The sequence below is a fragment of the Eufriesea mexicana genome, unplaced genomic scaffold, assembly GCF_001483705.2.
Source record: "Eufriesea mexicana isolate 0111107269 unplaced genomic scaffold, ASM148370v2 scaffold320, whole genome shotgun sequence".
NCBI lineage: Eukaryota > Metazoa > Arthropoda > Insecta > Hymenoptera > Apidae > Eufriesea > Eufriesea mexicana.
In genome coordinates, this window is record NW_016908532.1 from 969,271 (window position 1) to 992,954 (window position 23,684).

General features: G+C 52.6%; 1 protein-coding gene across 3 annotated transcripts in view; it reads right to left on the reverse strand.

Moving 5' to 3' along the window:
• Positions 1-9,351: 9,351 nt before the first annotated feature.
• svp (COUP transcription factor 2) overlaps positions 9,352-23,684 on the reverse strand; it is a 45,597-nt gene continuing 31,264 nt past the window's right edge. For all 3 annotated transcript variants that reach the window (XM_017896688.1, XM_017896687.1, XM_017896689.1), the window contains one exon: positions 9,352-10,303. In XM_017896688.1, the coding sequence (XP_017752177.1) occupies positions 10,029-10,303 (275 nt within the window). In that variant the 3' untranslated portion in view covers positions 9,352-10,028. The remainder of the gene's footprint in view (positions 10,304-23,684) is intronic.

The following is a 23,684-nucleotide window of genomic DNA, read 5'->3' on the forward strand; positions in this document are numbered from 1 at the left end:
ATCAATATCTCTCAGTGTCCAGCAGCAGTAGCAGCAGCAGCAGCGATTGAATTACGCAAAATCTATTTGCACGCAAAGGGAAAAGAAGCACACGTATGGCGCATAACACAATCTCAGTCGAGGAATATAGTTTTATTTCGAATATAGCTATATATTTAATTTATTTAGCTATATAAATATAGCTATACATTGTGTAGTTTACCGACAGCCAGGGCACCGTGGTAGTAATAGTACTAATGATAAATAAGATAGAAAGCATCTAAATAAATATCCATAAGGTAGTAACTTACAAAGATACTTACGTATGTGTGCACGCTCGAGACGTATCGCGTTCCGGCTGATAGTACTTGTATAGAGGTTATCCGCTCCTTCCTGGTACGATCCGGCGTGTCTTCGTTAACGATATTCACGCAACGCGATGTTGCTGCACGTATATGTATGTTTACGATGCATTAGCTTCGTACGGCTTTGTTCGCAAACACTTCTAGCGTACGAGTGTGGAGCATAATAAAGTCGCTTAGTTGTTGCTTTTTTGAACGGTCTCGGCTCCATCGTAACTTTTCGCGCGATGTCGAAGCAAATATTCGTGATGATGCTTTCACGATCGCATCGCGAGATAGGAAGGGAACACTGGGTCGAGCAATTATCTTGGGATAGATCGTGTATCGATGTATTTCGAAGGTTACATCTTCGATTCTGTCAATCCGAATAACGCAATAGTTCGTGTAACCGCGTGTTAATCGGACATTGATAAAATGTAACGTTAATACACTCCATACTCTCATGCTCGAAGTGCGAGTATTTTTACGTCATATAAAATGAACAGATTTCGATGTATAACTTAACGATAAAGAGTGGTTAGATTTACGAAGTACGATTTAAGCCGACAGTTTTTAAACGCAGGAAACACAAAGTAAAAGGTATAATAGCAACACTATTTTTTGCACCGGTAGAAACGAAAAACAGAGAAACAAGAAGAGAGAATGTGTAAGTGTATATAAGGGTGCATCGTAATCGTGTGTCTGCGCGTGCGTAAAACGTGTGAAAGAAAGGTTGGTTAAGAAGCGTCAGAGGAGGATAGGAGAGGATTTAGGAATAAAACGAGAAAGGATATTATGCGAGAGACAGAAGCAGAATGAGATACGGGAGGAATGAGAGGTAGAGAGAAAGAGAGAGAGAAAGGGGGGTGAGAGAGAGAGAGAGAAAGAGAGAGAGAGAGAGAGAGCGCTACCAAGCTTAGCAACTTGTTGCTGTCGAGTTCAGATACTCTAATACCGATAGAGAAATACCCTGACGTCCAATGCTACCGTATAAACGAACCAAGTAATCGCGATTTATTTATTTTGAGAAGAGAATTAAATAAAATAAAACAATAGCCACGAGATGCCTTCGATGCAACAAGTGTTTGGTGCCCTGAGCATAAAAGTACACACGCATTAGAGACGCAATGTCTTGAATAGGTTGGGAAATTATATAATTCGTGAAATTTAGATGGAAATTGTCAAAAAATACATCGATTCGAATGAAACATCTGCGAAACATTAAAAGTTAACCGAAGGTGACACGCCACGTATGCGTACACGCGTGTACGTGTTATTATCGATTTTCTGAGAACGTATTTCAAAGAAAACTTCAATAGATTATACGATAATTGTCGTCGGTGTATGTTGTAAATATTAAAAAGCACTCGAGTAGTGCTGATCGAATTGTGTGTCGAATAAAGAGCGAGTAATATTTCGTCAAAGTATTTTACGACATTTCGTTCCGGCGGAGAGTTTAATTGTCTCTCGTATCACGGTAGTTTGCGTGCAACAATCTCTAATAATAATTACGTGAAAAGCGCTAAATTAGTTGGAACGTTTCAAATTTGAAATTATGCAAATAACGATATCGTATACAGTGTCAAAGATACATTTCTTTTTCATTTTTTTCAGGTTAGAAATATTTCGGATAGCGTCCACGAAACGATCACTGTTATATGCGACACGTTTGGTCGTCGATATACGCTATCGAACGTATCCTTTGTTCTTGAACACGGCTCTTAACACAAAAAAACATTGATCATTGTTGACTGCTTTCACTTTTCACGTTAGCATGAGCGTGCACGTCTAATTTCAATACAATAACGTTACAATACGCATATAACGTTAGTTTCGCGTTGAAGGTTAATATTGTCCTTCGATTAATTGACTTGCCTTTAGAAAGTAAGATAAAGATGAAAAGAGTACAATTGCCCGGTAGAAAATGACTGTTTTGAGAAATTTCAGTCGAGATATCGTGTTTTATGCAAAGTTACTACTTATTCTTTTCTTGCTCTTTTGTTCTCTGTTCGATTGCGTTGCATTTAATCGATAAAAAGCGAGGTTAGCAACAGAACGCTACTCGCGCGTCGAACGTCGAAATCTCGAAATGTAATCGAAACTAACGTCTCGATCGAGATACCCTTAGAGTATCGAGACTGATTCTCGCTGCGAGACACGTGTCACTCTTTTCGTCGCAAACGTTCCGTTTCTCTCTTCACTGATGTATCCTCGTTGTTTACTCGATCGAATCAGCTTCGCGTGTTTCGATACTCTGTCTTGTATTCTTGATAGGTTAGCTGCCACGAAATTAACCGTTTTGGCAGTATCTTAAATCTCGACGCTAATTTTATATTATAATATTTAATTAGGAACAAATAACTATCGCGTTGAATTTTTTTTCTCTCTCGCTTGTACTTCAATCACCCACGCTGCACGAATATGTAACGAATCCATCGACCGATCGTACCTTTTCGATCGCGCACGGAATCTTACAGTTTGAAATCAATCGTCGATGTACCGCCTTACGATTTTGTTGAAAATTATAAGTTTACTTATATTAACCCTTTTTTTCTCAACTTTCTTACTTGCCTAACATTCAACGCTAATCGAGAAGGAGACGGATACAAATCTGGTTGCCACAGGCTGCATTCGTTGAATAATAAATAAACAGTTTGTAAAATTCGTTCTAAAATATCATACTTGTAAGTACTTATTGTATCGAGTGGAAGAAAAAAGAAAAGAAACAAATTTCCGTTCCAAATTCACAAAGATAAAATATTAATATAAAGAAAAATAAGACGAACGTCTAATTATGTCCGGCTAAGACACACGAAAGAAACAAAGGATACATTGCAGTAGAGAAGAATACATTCCGCGGTGAATGTGTTTGGCCAGCTATCGACGTACGATAGTTTATGTAACAAAACGAGCGGAGGTTCGATCGAAGCCCGATAGATATCGTCACTGTTTGGAAAAAAGATATTAAAACAGGAAAAAACGCCTAAATAGGATGTTTATTATTTATATTATACATCTATATTACACATGACGTAACTTTACGTCAGCGGCTGTGAATGCGTCGAGTCACGCACTACATCACCAGAATCGCAACACAACCGTTGCAGTGTCGCTCTTATTGCGTTAGCACACGTTTGTTCGATTCGTAGTCCCTTTCCTAGTGACGTTTCACGTCGCAGTATCAAACGTCCGCATCGGCGATACGCATTGCCTGTCAGATCGCATGTCAAAAGTAAATAATTAGGAAGGGGCACAAGACGATGACCGAGAAGTGTTTCGTCGCACCGTTTAATTTCCTCGTATGATTTCCATTTACGTTCCCGATCGATTGCACATCCCGATTCACCAGATGCGAGCTAGTATTCGAACTGAATAAGACGAATACGGAACCGAAACCGCAAAGCCGATTTTTCTGCTATGTATAACAGTATGCTTGCGCGATTTGATCGAAGATTTATCATCGAGCAGTTCGAGGAAAAGGAAAGGAAAAGAAATAGGCGATATACGAAGTGGAATACTGCTTCTCACGCGCGATACATCACAGTGTAATTATAGCGATTGTCGTTAATAAATTGTTTTTTATTTTAGCTATTGCTTATTTTATTCGAACATTTCGAGATTCGATTAAATATTATCGCCCTCTCAGCCGTTGCTCGAAAGTTTTTTCTCTTTCAACCCGTTCGAAATTCTCGTAGACCGATTTAACCGCGACACTGACAAACTCATTACGATCGGTGATTCTTCGCATTTATCACATTCATTTACACGATGCGTATGGGAGAACGTTTAATAGTATCGCGTCTCCACTGTTGCACGAGTTACCCGTGACGGAAAATTTTGCACGATAAAGTGCGAACAAACGAGAAATAGAAGGAAAACAACCATAGCATAGACAGTCGTATGGACGTATAAACGATTGATCCTTGGATCCATGGACAGACGTTCGAGAACAGCAATAATGTCCTGCTTGCGCGTTTTCAAAGTTCTTCTCGTGATTTTAGGACACTCTGGACCAGCTCGCTTCCCACGCCTGGAGGTTTTACGTTCCCGTGCACCAAACCTAAAAGTAACACGAATTATACACTGTTGTACAGGACGAAGCGGTAATAATTTTTTACTAGGTCAGCATCACAAACGAGCAAGTTCGTTCTAACGTTCGTAAAAAGATTCTTTACCTGATGTTCCGTCATAGAGCAAAAAGACGACCGTTAAACCGTATAAATAGAAACACGTGAAAAACAGCGAGTGTTTATAGTTACCGGTTAGAAGACGACTTTCGGAATGTTTCTCACTGCTTCGAACGTTACATCTCTAAATATCGGTATCGATTGCTTAGCGACATCTTTGTTCCCTAGTGGAACAATTTACCGACGACAATGGCAGGACCGCGAAATACCGATAAAGAAACGGGAGCACGTTGTCGTTTTGGTTATGTTTAAGGATACGTTATCCTTGATCGATTTTCCTGCAATTCCCCACAGTTAATTCGTAGAAAAGAGAACACGCGTGAAGAAAAATAACTTTAGAAATATTTCGTCCATTTGATCGATCACGCAAATGTCCGAGTTAAATTTTACCATCCTTTTACCATCGTGACGCATTCGACATTTATATGTTTACGATATTCGGATTTTATACGAGTACTTGACATTTCTGTCAAGTACAGGATGTTTAGATTCAAGCTTTAGATATCGATATCGAAAAGCCGATGAGATTAAACGAATTACGTTTGTCAATTAAATTCGTTATCATTCGAGATATTCGATTACTTTTTCGATCGATGCCATTCGTTCGGTAAAGTAAATATTTTTTATCTCGGTCGAGTAGAAGTAGATTGGAATCGAGGAGTACGTTCAAGTCGTAATAAGAAGCAGGATAACGTAAGGGAAGAAACGAGATTCGAGAGAACGATGTTCGATTTAAACATCGCGAAACCGAACTTACCAACGGTGCAAGTTCTAACCGAAATAACGTTTCGTTTACCCGATTCCCCTAGACAGAAATTCCCGTATCTCGATTGGGTATCGAAATTCTACCCACGGTTATCTGTCATCTCGAAGTCTATCGATGAGAAGAGTGTCAGGCGGGTAAGAGATTCAAGGACCGATCGGTCGATGGCGCTAATGGGATAATCGCGAAAACGTTTCGAGTGTCGATGCAATTTCTATCGCCGATTCCGCTAGTTCGCGGTCAAAGATACTTGGAAGGCAACATCGATAAGAAAGGGAAAGATCGTTACTTTTGTTTCCCCGATCGTATTTACCGTTCGTAAGTAACAAACAGGACAAGTCGAGACGGCTGTAACGAGAATATTCATAATTTAATAGGTCTGGTCAATTGCCCGTTACGACAACGATATTCGAACCAATTTCCATCGTATAGTTGGACGGTAAAGGGGAAGAGGTAGCGGAGAAAAGAAATAGATATACACATACATGTATGTATGCATATGTAGACACGTGTCCGTACACATGCTGGGTATTACAAATGGAAAGAACAAACCGTATTTGTCTTCTCTGAGAACGAAGTCGGATAGGGAAACGAGTGAGAAACGAAGGAGAAACGAAGGGGCTTTTAACGTCGGTTGACGGGAATGGTCAGGAGCGGAAGAACGACGCGTACAAATCGAACGATTATGCGGATACCGCGACACGTCGTTTATCGCGGTGCCCGAGGCCGTCGGAGAAGGCGATCGGATCGATTCCGGTGACGAATAGTCCTCTTGGACTCGAAATCCGTTGCTTTTCCGCGGAACCGTGTTACGCGAGTGACGCTTGGTCGAAAAGGCGGTGGAGGCGCAGCGAACCACGTAAATCGCGCGAACGCGGAAAAACGTAGCGGCGAGTGGCGTGGCGAGGAGAAGGCGGCGCGTACGCGTACACGCACGGTGCGTGCGTGGTAAGGAAAAAACTGGTGCTGCAGCAACCGCCTCTCGTTTACGCGGCACCGCGTGCACGGGGTAGGCGCGCGAGCTCGTTAAAAACGGCCTCGTTCGTCGCGTCCACGCGTCCTCGCAGCGACCGACCGGGCCGACGAGACGTGCACCATCGAACGAATCGCGAGTCGCGTGTGGGCTGCGACTACCAATTGAAACAACGAACGCGCATTACTCCATCAAGAAACGGAAGACGGATACGGAAGTTCGTTTGACGGGCCGCGTACACCCTTTGATCACTCCGAGGTCCACGTCGAACGAAACTCGAGCTTCGTTATCATCATCATCATCGTCGTCGTCGTCGTGGTCATCGTCGTCATCGTCGACATCGCTGACGTGCAAAGCGACGCCATTGAATCTCGATCTCGAATCGAACGTCGACCGAGTTTAACCCGTTCCCCGCGGGGGGATCCACGATCGTCGTCGATATTGTCGATATCGTGGATATCGTCGATACCGGGTGACAGTCGGTAGACGTTAATAGATGGTGACGCAATCGCGAGTCGAACGATATCGCGGTCCGCCCCTCTCCCCCTGATCTCGTAGAGCGCATCGAGACAACCTAACCCAAATCGCGTATCGTTCGGTTCTCGCGTTTCGCGACGAGAGGGCGACGCGTCCCGCGACAAACGATGGCGCTTCGTCGCATCGCGTTCGCGTGTTTTCCGAAACGAGTGCAAATTTTTCACCGATTCCGACGTTTTTCCGCGTTTCCCGACATCTGGATTGGCTCCAAAATTGCTCTGAACAACGAAACACGAGCACGGACCGCGCGATCAGCTTTCCCCCGCTTCTATCCGGTTCCCCTTTCGATCGGCCTTTTACGACGGATCGAGCGCGATTTCGTGGCGTGTTCGTTATTTTCCACCGTTTACCGTGCTCGCACGGCAGTCGTTGACGAGCGAAAAAAGACGCGAGATTTTTGAACGGGAGCCAAAAACCGCGACGGTGCCCGCACGGGGAAAAAAAGTCTCTCTCCCTGGCCGTTTGTTTCTGCTGCCAAGTTAGATTTATCGAAATTCTAAGCATCCGGCTGGTTCGTGGCTGTTCGCGCGCCACCACACCGTCGCCCGCGATCTCTCGGTTTTTGCTTCTCCGCCCTGTGCAGCGCGCCATCCTTGGCGTGATTTATCCCCGTTTTATGCGTTCGCCCGGAGTGTACCCGTGGCGCTGCGATCTCGTGCGTCAACCGACACCTAGCGATCCCGCGTTCGCGCGGTTTCTCGAAAAAAATTCGCCAATCCGGCTGCCGACGAAAGGAGCGCGAGGCATCGCAGGGGGAGGGGGGGGGGTTGGAGGTGGAGAAGGGTGAGCGTTGCACACGTAGCGAGCGAGCAGGCATACGAAGAGGAAGAGTGGCAGGCAGGCTAGCGAGTGGCGAGGCAGGCAGGCAGGCAGGCAGGCAGCAGAAGGAGAGGTTAAAGAAGAATCGAAACGAGTTGCGTTCCTCGAGCGAGGGCACTCGGGGTCGCGCTCGCAGACGGAGGCATCGCCGTCACGTCGGCCAGAAATCACTGCCGTGCGTCAGGGAAAATTCGCTCGGCGATTGTTTATATTGAAATACGAAAAAAACAGGAATGCTCGGAAATGGCCGCTGCGAGCTCGCGCCGTATAGGAATACGCGTCGCCCTCGGTCGAATTCGCATCGCGACGACGCTCCTGGCCCTTGCACTCGTCGCGTGGCTCTCCGTCCAGAGCTTTTCTCCAAACGCTGCACAAGCCAATCGTCCACTCTTTTTCTTCGTAGTCTTTGCCTTTTTATCGGATTGCTATATATATATATATATACGTATACTTTTTTAGCTTAGCTGGCTCTGTCTGTTGGTACTTACCTGGATCTGTCGGGGAAGTGACCGGTATTCTACGCGTTATTCGATTGAACGTGCAAAAGTCTGTAATTTTCACATATATATTTCTTTACATTCATACGTATATTCGTGTTTATATTCGCGCTTACGTTCGTATTTATAATCGTATTTATATTTGTATTTTATATATATATATGTATATATATTAATTATGTACACGTTTTATACAAAAATCTTCTCGCGCCTTTATACATAACGCTACACAGATGACAATTCGGTCTACGTACAATCGACCACAACGCGACTCGTGTTCGATATAATACAATTGTCGGAAAGTCGAGGGAAAAATCGCGATTCTGGAGCGGAAGGCGAATCTCCATGACGCGCGTCCACGTCCGCTCCGGTTCCATTCGATTCTCGCCTCGATCTCGTCTTTCCTCCTCCCCATCTCTCGCGTGTGTCTGTACGCGTCGCACATAAGAAACGATCGCTGCTTAAAAATATTAGAAATATCCCATATACCCCTAAATGGTTGTCTAAGTAACTAGCGTCGACACTGTCGCCGCACACGCGCGTCGCAGCGCCACGTTGGATCGTTTCTCCGCTTCCTTCCAGTCGCTCCCGGTTTCGCGCGTTCGCCAAAGCGTCCAGAGCCCGGCTATCCTACCGTATGTATAAAGTAAAAAAAGCACCGTGCGGAAAAATCCGATTTTTCGATCTCGGCCTACACGTATATCACATTGCGTTTCTTACAGTGTCCGTGGTCGCCGTCGCCGCCGCCGCTGCCGCCGCCATTTGCCTTCGCGGAGGCCGCGAGCGTTGGAGAAACGGAGAAGAGAGAGAAACAGGAAGAAACGACCCGCGACCAGCGACGAATCGAACATTCGCGGAAGAAAAATATAATCGTTCGGTTTCGGCCGGTCGCGTGTCCGTTTTCGAGCGCGTTCCTCCGACGCAAGCACGGTCGCCGATCTTCTCGAGAACGATCGGTCGAGGTAGACGTTCGCTCGGATATCTCTTCGCGGGCGAAAAGGAAAAGAGAGAAACTCGAGGAAAGAAGGATGATTCCGTGCACGCGAGGACTCTGTTTCGTTTCGCCGATCGTTCACGGGGCGGACCAGAGTGGGGCAAAATCGGAGTCCAACAACGACGTCTGGATCTCGTCGTTTCGCCGCAACGTCGACCAAGATTCCTCGCGTCTGAAAACGAAGAGCGACGAAGAAGGTGGTCGGATGAAAAAGAGGGGGGTTTGAGAAGGGTGTGAGAAATTGGGGGAGAAAAAGGGGGGGCGGTGGCGGAAGTAGAACGGCGAGAAGCGGGATCCGTGGTAGGAAGCTTCGAGTCGAAGTAGGAGGACGCGACGAGGGGTTGCGGAGAAGTGGCGCGAAATTCGAACGACGGAGGGAGGAAGAACGCAGACGGAAGAAGGGCACGAGCGAAGGAAGGCAAACGAACGCGGACAACGAAACGTCGAAACGAGTGACTAAGGGTTTCGGCATGACTCGACTAACGGCAATTACTCGACGCGAAGATCGACGCGAGATACCGGCCAGCGATGGATCTACCAGATCCCCCGCCGACGATTACAAATGCTAATTTATGATTTCTTCGCGCCTCGCTCCTCGTCCCCGCCTCACCCCGTCTCGCGTCCTCTTCCTCTCCCCGTCGTTCTCGCTTTTCCGGCACTTTTCTCGCGCTGGGAAAAAGCTCCAAACGCCACCACCGACGAGGTCTGCGCGTCCAGGTCGAAACGTCTTCATCTCCGCTCGTCTCCTCTTCTTCTTCTTCTTCTTCTTCTTCTTCTTCTTCTTGTTCCTCTCGTTCGTGGTCGCTCTGCCCTGTGGATATTCCTCGCGAAGAGGGATCGCGCTCGGTCGACGGATGGACGCAGAGACGAGGCGAGACGAGACTTTGGGAATCGAGGCGTGGGTATTACGTGGAAGCTAGCTGTCGCCAGACAGAATGTCACATCGTGGACATGTAGGGCCAGTTGAAGCTGCTACCGCTGAGAAGCATGTCCCTGATGAGCGTCTCGATCGGCGTTTTGCCGACGAGCCGCACGAAGAACAGCTGCTCGATCACCTGCGACGATACCGTCCTCAGGGAAGGCAATCGGAGCAGCAGCTTGCCGAATCTCGTCGGCTGATTCGGGTACTGGGTTCTGCAGTACTCCTCCAGCGCGCACTGCGACTTCTCCTGAAGGGACTCGATGTGCGCCACGTCCGACAATCCGCACGCATCTGAAACAGAAGGGTGGGAGAAGAGGTATTAGCACCGATTAAACTCTCTCTGTCTCTCTCTCTCCGCCGGTCCCTGGGAACCGACGCTGCGCGCCTTTGGTCCGCGCGAGCTCGCGTCGCGTGCCAAAACGCCCTAAACCTGGCCAAAGGTTAAAAATACCACGAGAACGGTGGAAGACCTTTCGACGAACGGTGTCGCGCGCGCCCGGCTTTTTTTATAGGTTAAACGAGCAAAACTCGATTAGTCGGCACATCCTATTAGCTCCTCCGTAGACGCGCATCCGCGTTTCCGAGACGAAATGGCGGAGCGCGCTGGCGATCGGAGTTGGCGAGAGACGGGAAAGGGAAGGAATTAAAGGGAAGGCGAAGGAAAGAAAGTGGAGCGCGCGTTAAACGCGTGGACGAGGTGGATGGAAGAGGAGATAGGGAAAAGAGAGAATGGGAGAACGTGGCTCGTGGTGGTTTGGCGTCGCCCGTTGACGCGGACGTCGTCGTCGGTCGGAGCGATTTAACGGGTGGACGAGTTCGCAGCGAGAGGCAGCCTCGGGCAAGCAGACACGCAGTCGAATGAGAGCCAGCCGGGGATTCGTTCCGTTGGAATGCGTGCCAACTAGAGAGACGTAGCCCGTGCGAACGTCGGACTAATCACGCGGCGACGGTGTCCCTTGATTCCACCCTTCCGCGCGAAACCAACCGCGCTTTACGCGCCACCATTGTTTCGTTTCCCTCGCTCGAAAATCCGGCCCGATGCGTCGCGCTGCGTTTATTCCGTCTTTCCGCCACCTCTCTGTCCCGATTTTTACGCCGCGTCACGCTAGTCCTCGACCACGATCACGACCACGACCACGACCACGAGCACGACCACGAGCACGACCACGAGCACGACCACGAGCACGACCACCCGAGCGACGAGCTCTCTTTGAGCATGCAAATCGCGTTATTTCCATACGTACGCGTAATGGGCTATTACGCGCACGTGGCGGCCGCGAAGGAATTCGACGAGAGGTTCCATCGCGTGGCAGCAGCCAAGCATGGCGGAGATCCGATACACGCGTTCGACCAGGCTCCAATTAAAGCGTACGTCGCAAGGAATCCGCCAACGCGCGGCCAATAAACAAACGGTCGGATTGGCGCTCCGATGTCGTCAGCGCCAATTCACCGCATCAATTCGAATAATACCGTTGAGTGGCGTCTCCGCGCCTGTCCGCTCCTCTCCTCTCCGCTCTCGATCACGATTTCTCTTACCCCGCGTGCTCTGCGCTCGCTCGCGTTAACCGGTTAAATGCCCTGGCGCCTCGTTGACCGGCCTCTCACCGTAAATTAACCGATTTTAAACTCCGACCAGTGCACCCTACCCTCTGTTCCTTCTCGCTCTTCTTCTTCGCCGTCTCGCCGCGTTTCTCTGCTCTCCCGGCAAGAATCCCGAGATACCTCGCAGCTCGCACGGGGTGGCGAGAGGCTAGGTCCGAGACGCGCGGTTCGGCAATGGACCGAAGAGAACCGGGAGAAGAGAATAGACCGGGTAGAAAGAAGAGGTGGTCAGTGCGATAGCGATAGCGAGCGCGATGACGAGAGAGAGAGAGAGTCGGAGATTCTTTCATGCCCTTCGGAAACGTCATATAGCTGTCGGGTGCCGCGGAGGCAATATTTCACGCCGGTAGGCCCGCCTGTCCTCCCGCTCTCTCCTTCGTTCCTACACTTTTGAAGGAGTTTTTACGGAGTCTCTCGATCTTTAATCACAGCTCGACCTTCCATTGTCAGTGACGTCACCTCCGACTCGGAAAGGGTGTTCGGGGGATGCTTTGTGTCGAGCTGCGCCGATCCCTCTCCGCGTCATTTGTCTCTCCGGCTGCCTTATTTGTACGCGCGCGCGAGCGTGCACACACATTCTCTCTCGTCGCTCCGCTCGCAACCCGCTCGTACCCGCCGCGCGATCGCCTAAGAAACGAACCTCGTCTCGAAGGTATTTAGAAGCGTTCGATCCAGACGTATCAGACGTCGCTCGACAGTCGCGTCGCTGATTCGCAAAAATCGTGGGATTATCGCGAGCAACGTAAGCCGAACGCAATATAGACCCGAGGAATACACCACCATCACCACCACCACCACCACCACCCCTATCGATCGTGTCTCGAAACGAACTTTTCCAAACGTATCGGCGACTCGTCGCCCGTTCCAGTCTAGCCAACGTAAGAAGCGTTCCAGTTTTGGACAGGGGCGCGAATGTCGCGTCCGAGTATACCGCGTATTTCGAACTTGGTCTACTCCGGCAATTACTAGTTTGATGGACGCGATGGCGCCTGCCACTTCCTCCCCGTGGACGACGTCGAAGATTACGACTCCGGACGATGGACTTCTCTGCTTGTGGAGTGCGGCGGTCAGTTCCCGTAACGCGATTTATTCGCCGTAGCGACGGGAAATTCGCGGTCGTTCGGACGTGGAATCGCGGAGAGAGGAGAGAAAAGGTGAGACGACGAGGGGAAGAAGGTATAACGGGTGCGAGGAACGGGGCTCCGTAGACGGAGCTGAACGGGGGCGCGAGCAACGATTATCATAACAAGGCTCGTATTTGGAGACAAGATGCCTCGCGACCCTATCGGCCTTACGCATCGGGCCGACGCGACACGCATTTAATCGTCGTACGTGCTTCCTAGCCGCTACTTACAGCGGTACCACCTATAAGCGCACACCGTTTAGGATCTATATTGTCATGTTAACGACTCCGATGCGCCGATCCCATTAGGGCGCCGTTCTCCTTCGAGTAACTCGAAGACCGGGGACACACACGGGGACCCACCGGGCCCCCCAGTGCTCTCCTTCTCGTTTTCGTTCCCTTCCAGTTTCCAGACCTTTGTCTTTCTTCGCGCGTCGCGCGTCACCGGAAGATCGCGAGCACGTGGATCGACGCGCGGCGCAGCGACCGTAGGAAGAGAAGCCGCGAACCCTCTCAGACGGATTATAACACGCGGAAAGTTCGCGACCTTTTGTCTGCCGTTACCCTCTGGCGATGGGCGAACACCGGGGGTAATCCTCTAACCGGGCCGTTATGCCGTTGTTGACATTTAGCCCCCGCGGCCGCTCTCCAAACCGGTCCATGGTGTTACGTGCGCGCCGCGCCGACAGACCGAGAAACCCACGGATCCAGAGAAAGACCGCCACCGGCTGCATCTCGGGAAGAACAGAGACGCTCCGAAACGGGTCCACTCTCGTCCTTCTATTCTTTCGCTTCTCGGGAACGCGCTCGGACAGCGCGCCAACCCTGTCCGACGGAAAAAACGCCGACCCGACCGGGCAGGGGAACCGGCAACGGCAACAGGAGCAGCAAGAGGAACAGGACGAGGAACAGGAAGAGGAACAGGAAGAGGAGGTGCGTTCGAGGAGGGGAAAAAAACTTGACCTTCGTCGTGTACCTGCCTACGAAGCGAGTAGCGGAACGGGGCGATAGGATAGGTAGCCAAAGCCAGGGGGGTTGTTCGTTGACCTTTTCTCGCGGCCTACCCCCTTCTTCGCGAGCACTCTGCGTCGCGACGACCTTTGCCGAGGTTTCGAGCATCGAGCGGAAAATGGTAAGAAATAGACGCGACTGGACGGGGATTGCGCGAGGGGCGGAGGAGGGGCGGCGGGGCAAAAACGCGGTGCCATTTGAGGTAACCGTCGAAACGGCCGACTATTCGGGAAAGCAATGCCGCGCGCGGCGCCTCCTTCCACCGGCATCCTATCGATAAATTCACTGGCTACTGTAAACAATGCGGCAACAATGTCAATTATGCGGACGCCGATCGCGCGGCACCCGCGGTAATTAATCGAATACGAACAGCCGCGACTTTGCGCCGTAATTAATTGCCGCGTTGGCTGCTGGTCCGCTCGTACGCCTCGCCGCGCCATGCCACGCCACTGTACGCGCCGCTGTACGCGCCGCGTCGACAACCACGCGCCGTGTTACTCCCTTTCCACGTAGCTAGCCACCCTTCCGATCCCGACCGACGGATTCGTTCCTTTCGTCGTGGAAATCGACACGCCGAAGCGAGATACTCTGGCTGGAGGAGAGAGAGAGAGAGAGAGAGAGAGAGAGAGAGAGAGACGGAGGGAATTCCCCGCATTCCCGGTGAATTCTTCGCGGCAGAGTTTGGAGAGCAGAGGTTCGAGGCGGAGAAGAGTAGACGTCGCGGTAGACGTCGCCGGAACACACGGCTCACGGCGGCGTGTACGGTGCGAGGCGGTAGGCTCGCGATCGCGTGGGCGCGTAATATATTCTTGGGATAGACAATGTGCCGAGCACGTGGGCTATAGAAGCCAAGTCGACCGGACCCGGGGCCCCATAATGAAGCGTTGACGCGAGCATAAAACGAGCGCCGCTCGAGACAATGGAGTGATTGAGCGCGGGTAACGCCAAAGGGTTGCCCGCCGTCAACCCCGGGGTGAAAATGTCAGTAACCAAATGTCAGGCCTCGCCTCCAGCGCGCTCTACGACCATTCTCGTTCCCGCGCGACCTCTTCCTCGCCCTCCACCCCCTCTTTCTCGCCTTTTTCTCCCGGCTTTTTACGCTCTTCTCTCCCGTTTCTTCTCTTCCGCCCCTCTCTGCCGCTCGTCTCGCGAAAATTCCACCGCCGCGAGACAGCTCGCGTCGCTCGATCGCGCTTCCGATCGAGAAATAGCCCCGACCGGAACTCGTCCGCTCGAGATCCAGTTTATCGCCTCGCGGCGTACACGGCCACTTTATAGCCTATCTCTCTCTCTCCCTCTCCCTCCCTCCCTCCCTCCCAACCTTCCTCTCTTCCGGTCGTTGTCAAAGCGGATAGCGGCGAGAGCGTAATCGTCGCGAAGATACTTTGCAGCCGTCGCCACCGCCGCGACAAAGGGTTGGTCACCCTCACCCTCGGCCTGGCAGGCGCAGACGACTCGCGAGAAAATAACGCGGCTCCTGCCGGAATATTTTACAGCCAGGAAGCGTGTTTTTCTCGCCGCGCGCTTCCGAGATTGCTTTCTCTCCGCGGAGAGTAATGCCATTTTCGGGCCGACGCGACGGATCGACGGGAACGAGAACGTTTCGGCACCGAGTCCCTTTGACGCGGCAAAGAACGGGTTAAGTGGGTTTCGCTCGCGTCTCCGCTTTCCTCCGCAACCCTCTTCCCTCTTCTTTCTCCCGAATCTCTTTCATCCCTCCACCGCGCGCGCACGGCCGCGCGTCCAGTCGCCCAACGAGCGAGAATCCGTTTAACCTCTCTCGAAACGCGCCTAAATTTTCGCGCGAGCTACGCCTCGCGTTCCTGTACATTGATCGCGTGGAAATCGCGGCGGACAGTCTTGGAGTAACGACTGGGAAATCAGTTCCATACCACGGCCAGAGGTTGCGCGATTCCGCTGCTCGCTGCCTGGCCCGTGACGCGTGACCTATCGGCAGCCAGGTCGACGGAAATCGACGACCGCCGCGGGCATCTGTCGGGATCTAAACGCGGAAAGAAAAGGAGGAACGAGAGAAATCCGTGTTTCGGACTAGAAGAGCGGATAGCGTGACGAACGGTTGGCGCGACAGCCGAGCTTCCGTGCGTTGTCCCGGATAACGGGCGTCCGAGGAAAGAAATAAACGGGATGGACGCGATGGGGGATGACGGGTAGTAGGTATACCACGGGTCCTCGGCGATAGTACGGTTCCGGGGACGATAGCGGAGCGATGACGAAATCGACGGCCCAGTCGAAGCCGTTACGCGGAGAGACTGGAGCGACGATAAAGCTGGTATCTCTGGACGCGGAATCGAAGCGGACCGGACCCGTGCAGCCCGATATCTCCAAGGATACTCTCGCTCGTCCCACTTACTCCGAACCGGAACCAGTCTCGACTGCCCGGCGATCGATTGATCGCGCGCGAAATTTCGCCCGTGCTAATTGCCAGAAGGCAAAAAGCGACCACTGTCCGAACGAGACGTCACCGCGAGTAAATAGGGGGCGGTCGGAGAGGAGGACGATTATCGCGGGTCAAACGCGAGGGTCTCGCCCCGGCACCACGGAGGAAGGCGAATCTCTTTGCCTTTACCCGGCAATAAATCGAAGAAGCCGCTGCTTCGCGAGACGGCTTTCCTTCCAACCTCTGCGGTGTCTCTCCATGTCGGTTACCGCCCATCGCTGATTTATACGCGCGCGAGATATACTGCCGAGCACCCAGCATACGCACCTCCTCCTACCGAGGACATTCGGAACGCGTCGCGTCGCAGACGGAGGGACGAAAGAGGGCTCTCCTCTGTGATGGCGCGCGCGCGCTTCTTGCCGGCAATATTCGCGGGGGGTGCGTTAACGCGAAATTCGCAGCGCGCGCATAGACGAGCGGATAGACGAGCGGATAGACGGCGGATAGAAGAGGAAGAGGCAGGGAGAGAGAAAGGGAGTTTGCACGGACGCCTGGTAACGCGATAGATTGGACGTAATTAGGGACTTAATAAGATTCGCTGGCAATCTAGGAGGAAGCGCGAGGCCCGAGGCGGATTCGTTCGGCGAGGAGAGCGGGCCTGGTTACTCGTAACAAACCGCAGACTCCCTGACCGCCCTTGAGCGAAGCGTACGCGCGTCATTCACGCAGACCGCGATATAACCTAATAGAATTATTTTCCAAGTACGAGGGGTCGTGGCTCCCCCAGGAAGCGACAGCAGCCGCAGCAGCAGGGGTCGCAACCTACCGGCGCAGGGGATATCGCCCCGATATACCCTCTGCTCCCTCGCCACTTTGCTCGTTCCGTGGTTTTACGGTTCGGGATAATAACGACCGCCGAACAAATAAATAATCCCGAATCCGAGAAGCTATCCGCGGATTTTCACCGATCCTCTCTCTCTCTCTCTCTCTCTCTCTCTCTCTATTTCTCTCGCTGATCCGATGTTGCGTCGGTGCGCGTCGCTGCGAACGTCGCCCGGGGACTTGCCGTACCTCGGGAATGCGTTCAACGAGAGATTAAAAGCGACTCGGCGATTGCCGCGCGATACTCGAATCAAGGACGGCCGCGGCAACGAGCCGCGAATCGCGTTCGTTATCGTTCGCGCGAACGTACGCGTAACGCAATTATCGCAATTAGTCGTGGCTCGTGTTCGCCAGGCTCGGCTCTCGGCTATTACGTTTCCTCCGAATAGCGTGATTGCGCGCGTCTGTTACGACTACCGTAAAACCGTCGCGATTTTCAGCGCTCGGCTAGTTAGCTCCAATGACCGTGCACCTTTTCCATCCTCCGGATCCGCGCGCATTCATCAGCCTCGATCCTCCGCCGCCGTCGCCGTCGCCAGCTGCTGCTATCCAGCGTCACCTGCGATCCACCGGTCATCATCCCGTCTCTCGTCGTTCGATCGCCCGCGATAAGAGAGAGAGAGTCTGTGGTCGCGTCCCCGATAAGCTTGCTCGAGAAAAGCAGAGAATAATCGGTGGCGTTTGCAGGCCGCGTGGACGAAACGTCGAGAAGCGTCGCGAGAAAGGTCATCGACGCGGCGCGATCTCTTACGCGCGGTAACGGTACCGACCGTGGCCAGTCTTTCGACATCCTTTCCGCTCCTTTCCGCTCCTTTCCGCTCCTTTCTCGCGACCACCGGCTTCACCAAAGTAATCTCTCGATTATCGCCACCGGAACCTCGAGTTATGGCTCGGCGAAAAGGAACGAGAGAAGGAAGGAGAGAAGGAAGGAGAGAAGGAAAAAGAAGAAGAGCGTTGGTAATTACGCGCGAATTTTTCCAAAGACCCGCGATGCTCGATGTATCTCCTTTTTCTTTCTCCTCGTTCCTACCACCCGTCCGCGTTTATCTCGGTTTCTATCCCTCTCGCCGAGTCCTCCCCTCCTTCTTCGACTATTATTAGCGGTAATGCATGCCATTAGCGTCAAGGTTCGTGCGCGAGAACGAGTCTCTCGATATACTCGAGGGAATCCGTCGTTTTATAAGCCGCGCGTGCTTCGGCCTGCCTACTCGGTTGCTCGAAGGCTGCCTGGCCGACTAGCCGCGACCGCTGCATCGGTCGTTGCATCGGTCGTCCGTTGGCTCTCGTTTGCCCTCCCGCGAGTCCGTTTAGTCCGAGGCCCGTCCGAGGCCCGTCCTAGACCAAACTGGAAAGAGAGAAAAACGCGCGAAGCAGCCCTCCTCCTCCTCACTTCCTCGCGCTGCTCACCGACTTCTCTCCTCGTTGAGCGCGCGCGCACCGGGTACGCGCGAAGCGAACCGTGTCGCGGTTGCATCGCGTCAAGGTGCAACTACCGCGCGCTCATCCACAGGACGAGCCTGCATTCTCGCTCTCGGCTACTCGGAGAATGCGGAACCTACGATCGCGCCTCGCCTCCCTTCGCCTCTATTCGCCTCCATTCGCCTCCATTCGCCTCTATTCGCTTCACCTCGCCTCGCCCCGCCGAGCCGGGCCGCGCTTCGGCTCGCCGCACACACGCGCCACGTCGTGCCAACCGGCGAACCAACGTTCCAGCGCTCGCTCGTCCGCAGCACTCGGCGGCCATCCGATCTAGCCACCGAGACTAGCCTCCTCCGCACGGTGTCTCGCCTTTCCGCGAGTTTCGCTTTCGTTCCTTCTTTTCCTTCTTTTCCTTCTTTCTCTCGAAAGGAAGAAAAAAAGTTGGGAAAAGCTGTCGCCCGTAATGGCCGTTCTAGCGCCGATCGAGTCGCGTGGAAACCGCGAGACGGTCGAGCGTGCGAAAATTTATCGCGTCGAGTTATCCCGACGACGACGACGACGACGACGACGACTATGGTCGGGCGCGTGCTCGGAAAAAAGTCACGAACGAGCCACGAGGAGAGAGACGAGAACGCGGCGAGGGGCGGAGAGGGGAGGTCCAAGCAGAAGAAGAGGAACGGGTCTGGAGAAACAGGGGAGACGTACTCCGGGCCATATTCCGTAGCCGCGTCGTTAAGCAGCAAAAAATAATAAATCACCGCGATTTTTAGTCTGGCTCGAGGAGATAAATTTAATAACTTAACTACCGCGGATCGTTCCTTCGGAGGCCACCGCGGCAAACGACGAGTCGACCGTTATTTCGCTGCCGCGGGGTGGGGGTAGTAGCTGTTCCGCCAGACCGAGAGCGAAAGCCGGAAAACGACGCGTTGCTTCTCCGTCCGTAGTTTTCGCGTACGCGTCGAATCTCGCCGTCGCCGCTGACTCCGCTATATTATACTCGATTCCCGAAATCTCCTCCGATACCCCCCTTACGGTCGATCCTCTACCCCGTGTATTCGCGTTATTACCCGTTCGATGTAACGCGTCGCGTCGCTCCGATCCGCGAAACACTCGCGAGTCGAGTCTCGGTTGGACTTTGCCTCGTTCGATCGCCGACTCGTTCCCCTACCATCGTCCGTAACGGTCGTTCTCGACCGTACGCGATAATAAATCGCGTGACGATAAAGAATATAAGCGGTTGCTCGTCGTTCGATTTTTATGCGTCGCGTTGGGTGCGCGCGTTCGAGGAGAAAACATTAGCTCGAGATATATTATCGCGCGCGCGAGATATACGCAAAGGGACGACGACTAGCCGCCGCGTTCGGTGTAGGTACGGCGACGGGTGTAGGCAAAGGTAAAGGCGAGAGAGTCGAGGGAGAGAAATATCGGCCGGTATATCCAGCGTTCCCCCGTAGCCACCCGGGCTAAAGGTAACTCTCCGGAAGAAGAGCGAACGGACGTTTGGCCCGGACCCTCCGCGCCGTTCGTTTCGAGATACGACCTCGATTCCATACGGCTCTCGGGAATCGGCCCAACCGTTCCCCTCTTTTCGCGTTCGCGTTCGCGCTCGCCGTGCCAGAGGACTCACGGACCGAAGGGGCTGCGGGGGGCAGCAGACGGGGAAGCACCTAAATCGGCGGGTAAACGCGGCGGCCCCGCATTCGCCGCGCGCGATTCACGACGGCATCGTTGCCAGCTACTTACCGGCCGTGAAATATGAAATTAAATTCATTAGGCTTCTCGCGGTTATAATAAATCGAACGATTGTGCCGGGATAGAAGACGTAGCGGGCTTATAACTCAGACGGTCTGAATGGAAAATGATGAGAAATGTCTCTCATTGAACGCTGGGGGGTCTCGGACCCTGTCCTTTCCTCCCCTCCTCCGACTCCTCCCGCCGCCAAGATGCCCCCCACCGCCCCGAGGCCCCTATCCTCTTCCTCTTTCCTCTCTTTCTCTGTCTCTCTCTCTCGCTCTCTCGACCGCCGAGACTCGCTGCAGCTTTATCGCGCGACGCTTCTCTAACCCCTCCGACCCGTGCAGTCGGTCTCGAAAATTCGCAAAAGTCGTCGGGAATTTTCGAGTTCCTCGATGCTCATTAATCCGAGTTTCATCGACTCGGGTGCACGAGTCGGGTCTGTTGCTCCTCTTTCAAACGGTAGCTCGACTTCTGGACAGCCTCGACGATAACGTCGCGTGCGCGCGTAACACCGGAAGCGCGAATCGACGTCCATCCTTCGCCTCCATCGCTCCTCGTTTGTCCGCAACAATCGTTTTTTTTATTTCGCTATCTTATCTTTACCGAAGCCACCGATTGGTCGTTGGCAGACGCAAGAAATAGGGGAAAAATTCGAACCGGAATGTACTCCTCGCCAATTCCCCGAACGATTTGCCCAGTGCAAACGTCGTGAAACGATACGACGAAGAAAGGAAAATAGGAATGGCAGAGTAGACGGGTGATGCGAAGGTGCGCTAGACGAAATCGAGGGAGAAACGCGAGCGCGGGTAGATCTCGGTGCGCGTCGGCCCGGCGAGAGCGTAGCAACGAACCTGTTCGATCGGCGAGAGGTTTATCTCGAACCGTACGATAAATTACGTCTATCCGTCGTGCATCGGAACGACGACGACTAGCAGTGGTTTATCGCAAATTGCGGTTCGCGCGGTGATTAAACGAACGGGTTTGGAGCGGCGAAGCCGACGCTGGTCGAGGAGTTCTGGTCGTGTGTCGGAGAAGAAAGCGAATCGCCTGCACTCCGACTCGCGGGTCCCGCGTTCGATCCTCCGAGTCGCCCACCATTTCCCTTTCCACGCCTTTCTTTTTCCCTTCGCGACGTTGGTTACCCTTCCGATTAAAGTTCATCGCCAGTGTCCTCCTCCTCCTCCTCCGTCGAATTTCCTGCAATTACCGGCCGGACGAGCACCTTTAAACGCGAATTTCACCGGCTACCGCCGAAAAAGTGTAATTCAATTTCCATCGAGTCGAAATTAATTCCCCGTAACGCGTCGCCCGCGTTCGTTATCTCTTTGCTACACCTATTGTACGGATATCGACGCATCCACGTTCGCCGCACTCGTTACGCGTTGTAACGTCTAGTATCGCGGGCCGCGTTTTCCAACGATATCCGATTAATCGGCGAATCGTTCGTCGCGATCGCAGGAAATTGCGCGGAATTATTCCCCCCCGCGAGCACGCGTGCGCTGTGCACACGGGCCCGAGTGAAAAATGATTCGAGAGATAAGCGCGTTCCGCGAGAAGCCCGAGAGAAAGGAAAGAAACGCGTGGAAAGTTCGCAGCGTGCAATTACGATGGAAAACTCGAGGCCTACGTTTCCGACATTTCCATTCGTTCGCGCGTTTTTCCCGTTCGTGCTTTGCAGTCCCTCTCTCTCTCTCTCTCTCTCTCGAGTGTGAGAAAGAAATAGAAAGAGAGAGAGAGAGAGAGAGAGAGAGAGAAAGGGAGAGCGAGAAAAAGGGGAAGAGAGGTTCTTGCGTGAAAATTTATGACCGTACCTCCTGTCCAAGTGTCGTTAAACGAGCGCAGCTTTGAATGGAGTAAATGGGCTGTGATTTGTACATTGACAGGCGCGTAATGCCACAACATCGGAGGCATCGTCATTCTTCGTTCGTCGAGAGGTTCTCGAAGCGTGCGAGCGCGCGGCCCGAAGAATGGGCCATGTTTTGGTCGAATCGTTCGCTTTCCGCGTCCTCTGAAAGAGATAACGACCTCTCCACCGGTCGGTCCACTATCCATTCTACGCTTCGTTTTCCTCTCCAGGACCCGAGTCCTCGTAGGCGTGTCGATTTCTGGCAGCTGCGCCTTCCTCGCGGGTCTCTTGCTCCTCCAAATCGCTTCACCCTTCGGTCCAACACTCTCTCTCTCTCTCCCTCTCGTACACTCTCACGCTCTTCTTTCGTTTCGTCGGATTCGAAGGTAGCCGGAAATTTCGCGATATCTGTCGACGGCGAGAGACGACGTCGTCGCTCCCCTTTTCCGCGAGATACCGCGTCGTCGGAAAGGTCTGCTCGCGCGAGTGGGATCGTGGATACCGAGAAAGGATAGCGGCGAAAGTCCGTGGAACGTCGATCGCGATAACCTTTATAGGCGAAACGAGGCTCGTTCGAGCTCGAAATATTTTAATTAGCCTCTCGAACGTCTTCTCGTCGAACAGCGCGGGATCCCTTACGAAAGACGACGAAAGACGACGAAAGGATCGAGACGAATCGCGTGGTCTCTAACGGACATTAAATATCTCTGGAATCGCGGAGATGGAACGACGCGATTCGATACGCGTCGTTTTCGGTTGCTCGGAGAAGAGACAGCTGTTGACCGATTCTCTCTCTCTCTCTCTCTCGGTCGAGTGGCTCTCGCGAGACGAGATAAAGATCATCCTTGCGACCGCTCGGTCGGCCTCGGTCCGCAAGAGAGTATACACGGTTTGTCGTCGATTGTGTGTACACTGGTCGGTTGATTAGGCTCATTGTGGCCGATTCGGGCGTGCACTTGGCCCGTTTGCGACTCGTGCCATCCGGGGGCCATCGAGCTTCCGTCCGCGCCTCCTTTTCCCCGAAAATCCTTCCTTCTATGGTCGCGAACGGAATAGGTATACCTACTAGAGGCCCTCCGGCCTTCTTTCTTCCGCTCCAGTCCGCGCTACTCTCTTTCCCAGCCCCCTTTTTTTTCCTTTCGAACCACGAAAAGCGCTCTCGCAGGCCCCATTGTCGCGCCGACGCGTCTTCGAGAGGAGAGCAAACACGCTTAACCTCCCGACCTATTGTCGCCGAGGATTATCCGATTTGCCGTATACGAGCATGTTGCCTGCCACGTCCGACTCGACTCGACTCCACTCGGAGCGGACAAGTCGCGCGGCGCGGCACCTCTTCGTCATCGTCGTCTCCGCGACGCGCGACTAATAATCCGTAATCCTGGCTGTTTATTCGACGTCGCGCGTGCTTCGCTACTCCCGACGTCGGCCGACTATCCTCGTTAACGAGATACCGTCGTCGTTTACCTTAATATCTCGTTATTACAAAACGCCGCAAAGTACGCGGACCGAACGAGCTTTCCATAACCGGTTATCCTCGAGCGGTATCGCGATTCGCTCGGTCGGTACCCGTCGCGGTTCTCCTATCAACAGCCACCGAACTCGAGCGAGTAGCTTCTTCTCGGAAAAGCAACAGTCATCGCGACAGTCGTCCATC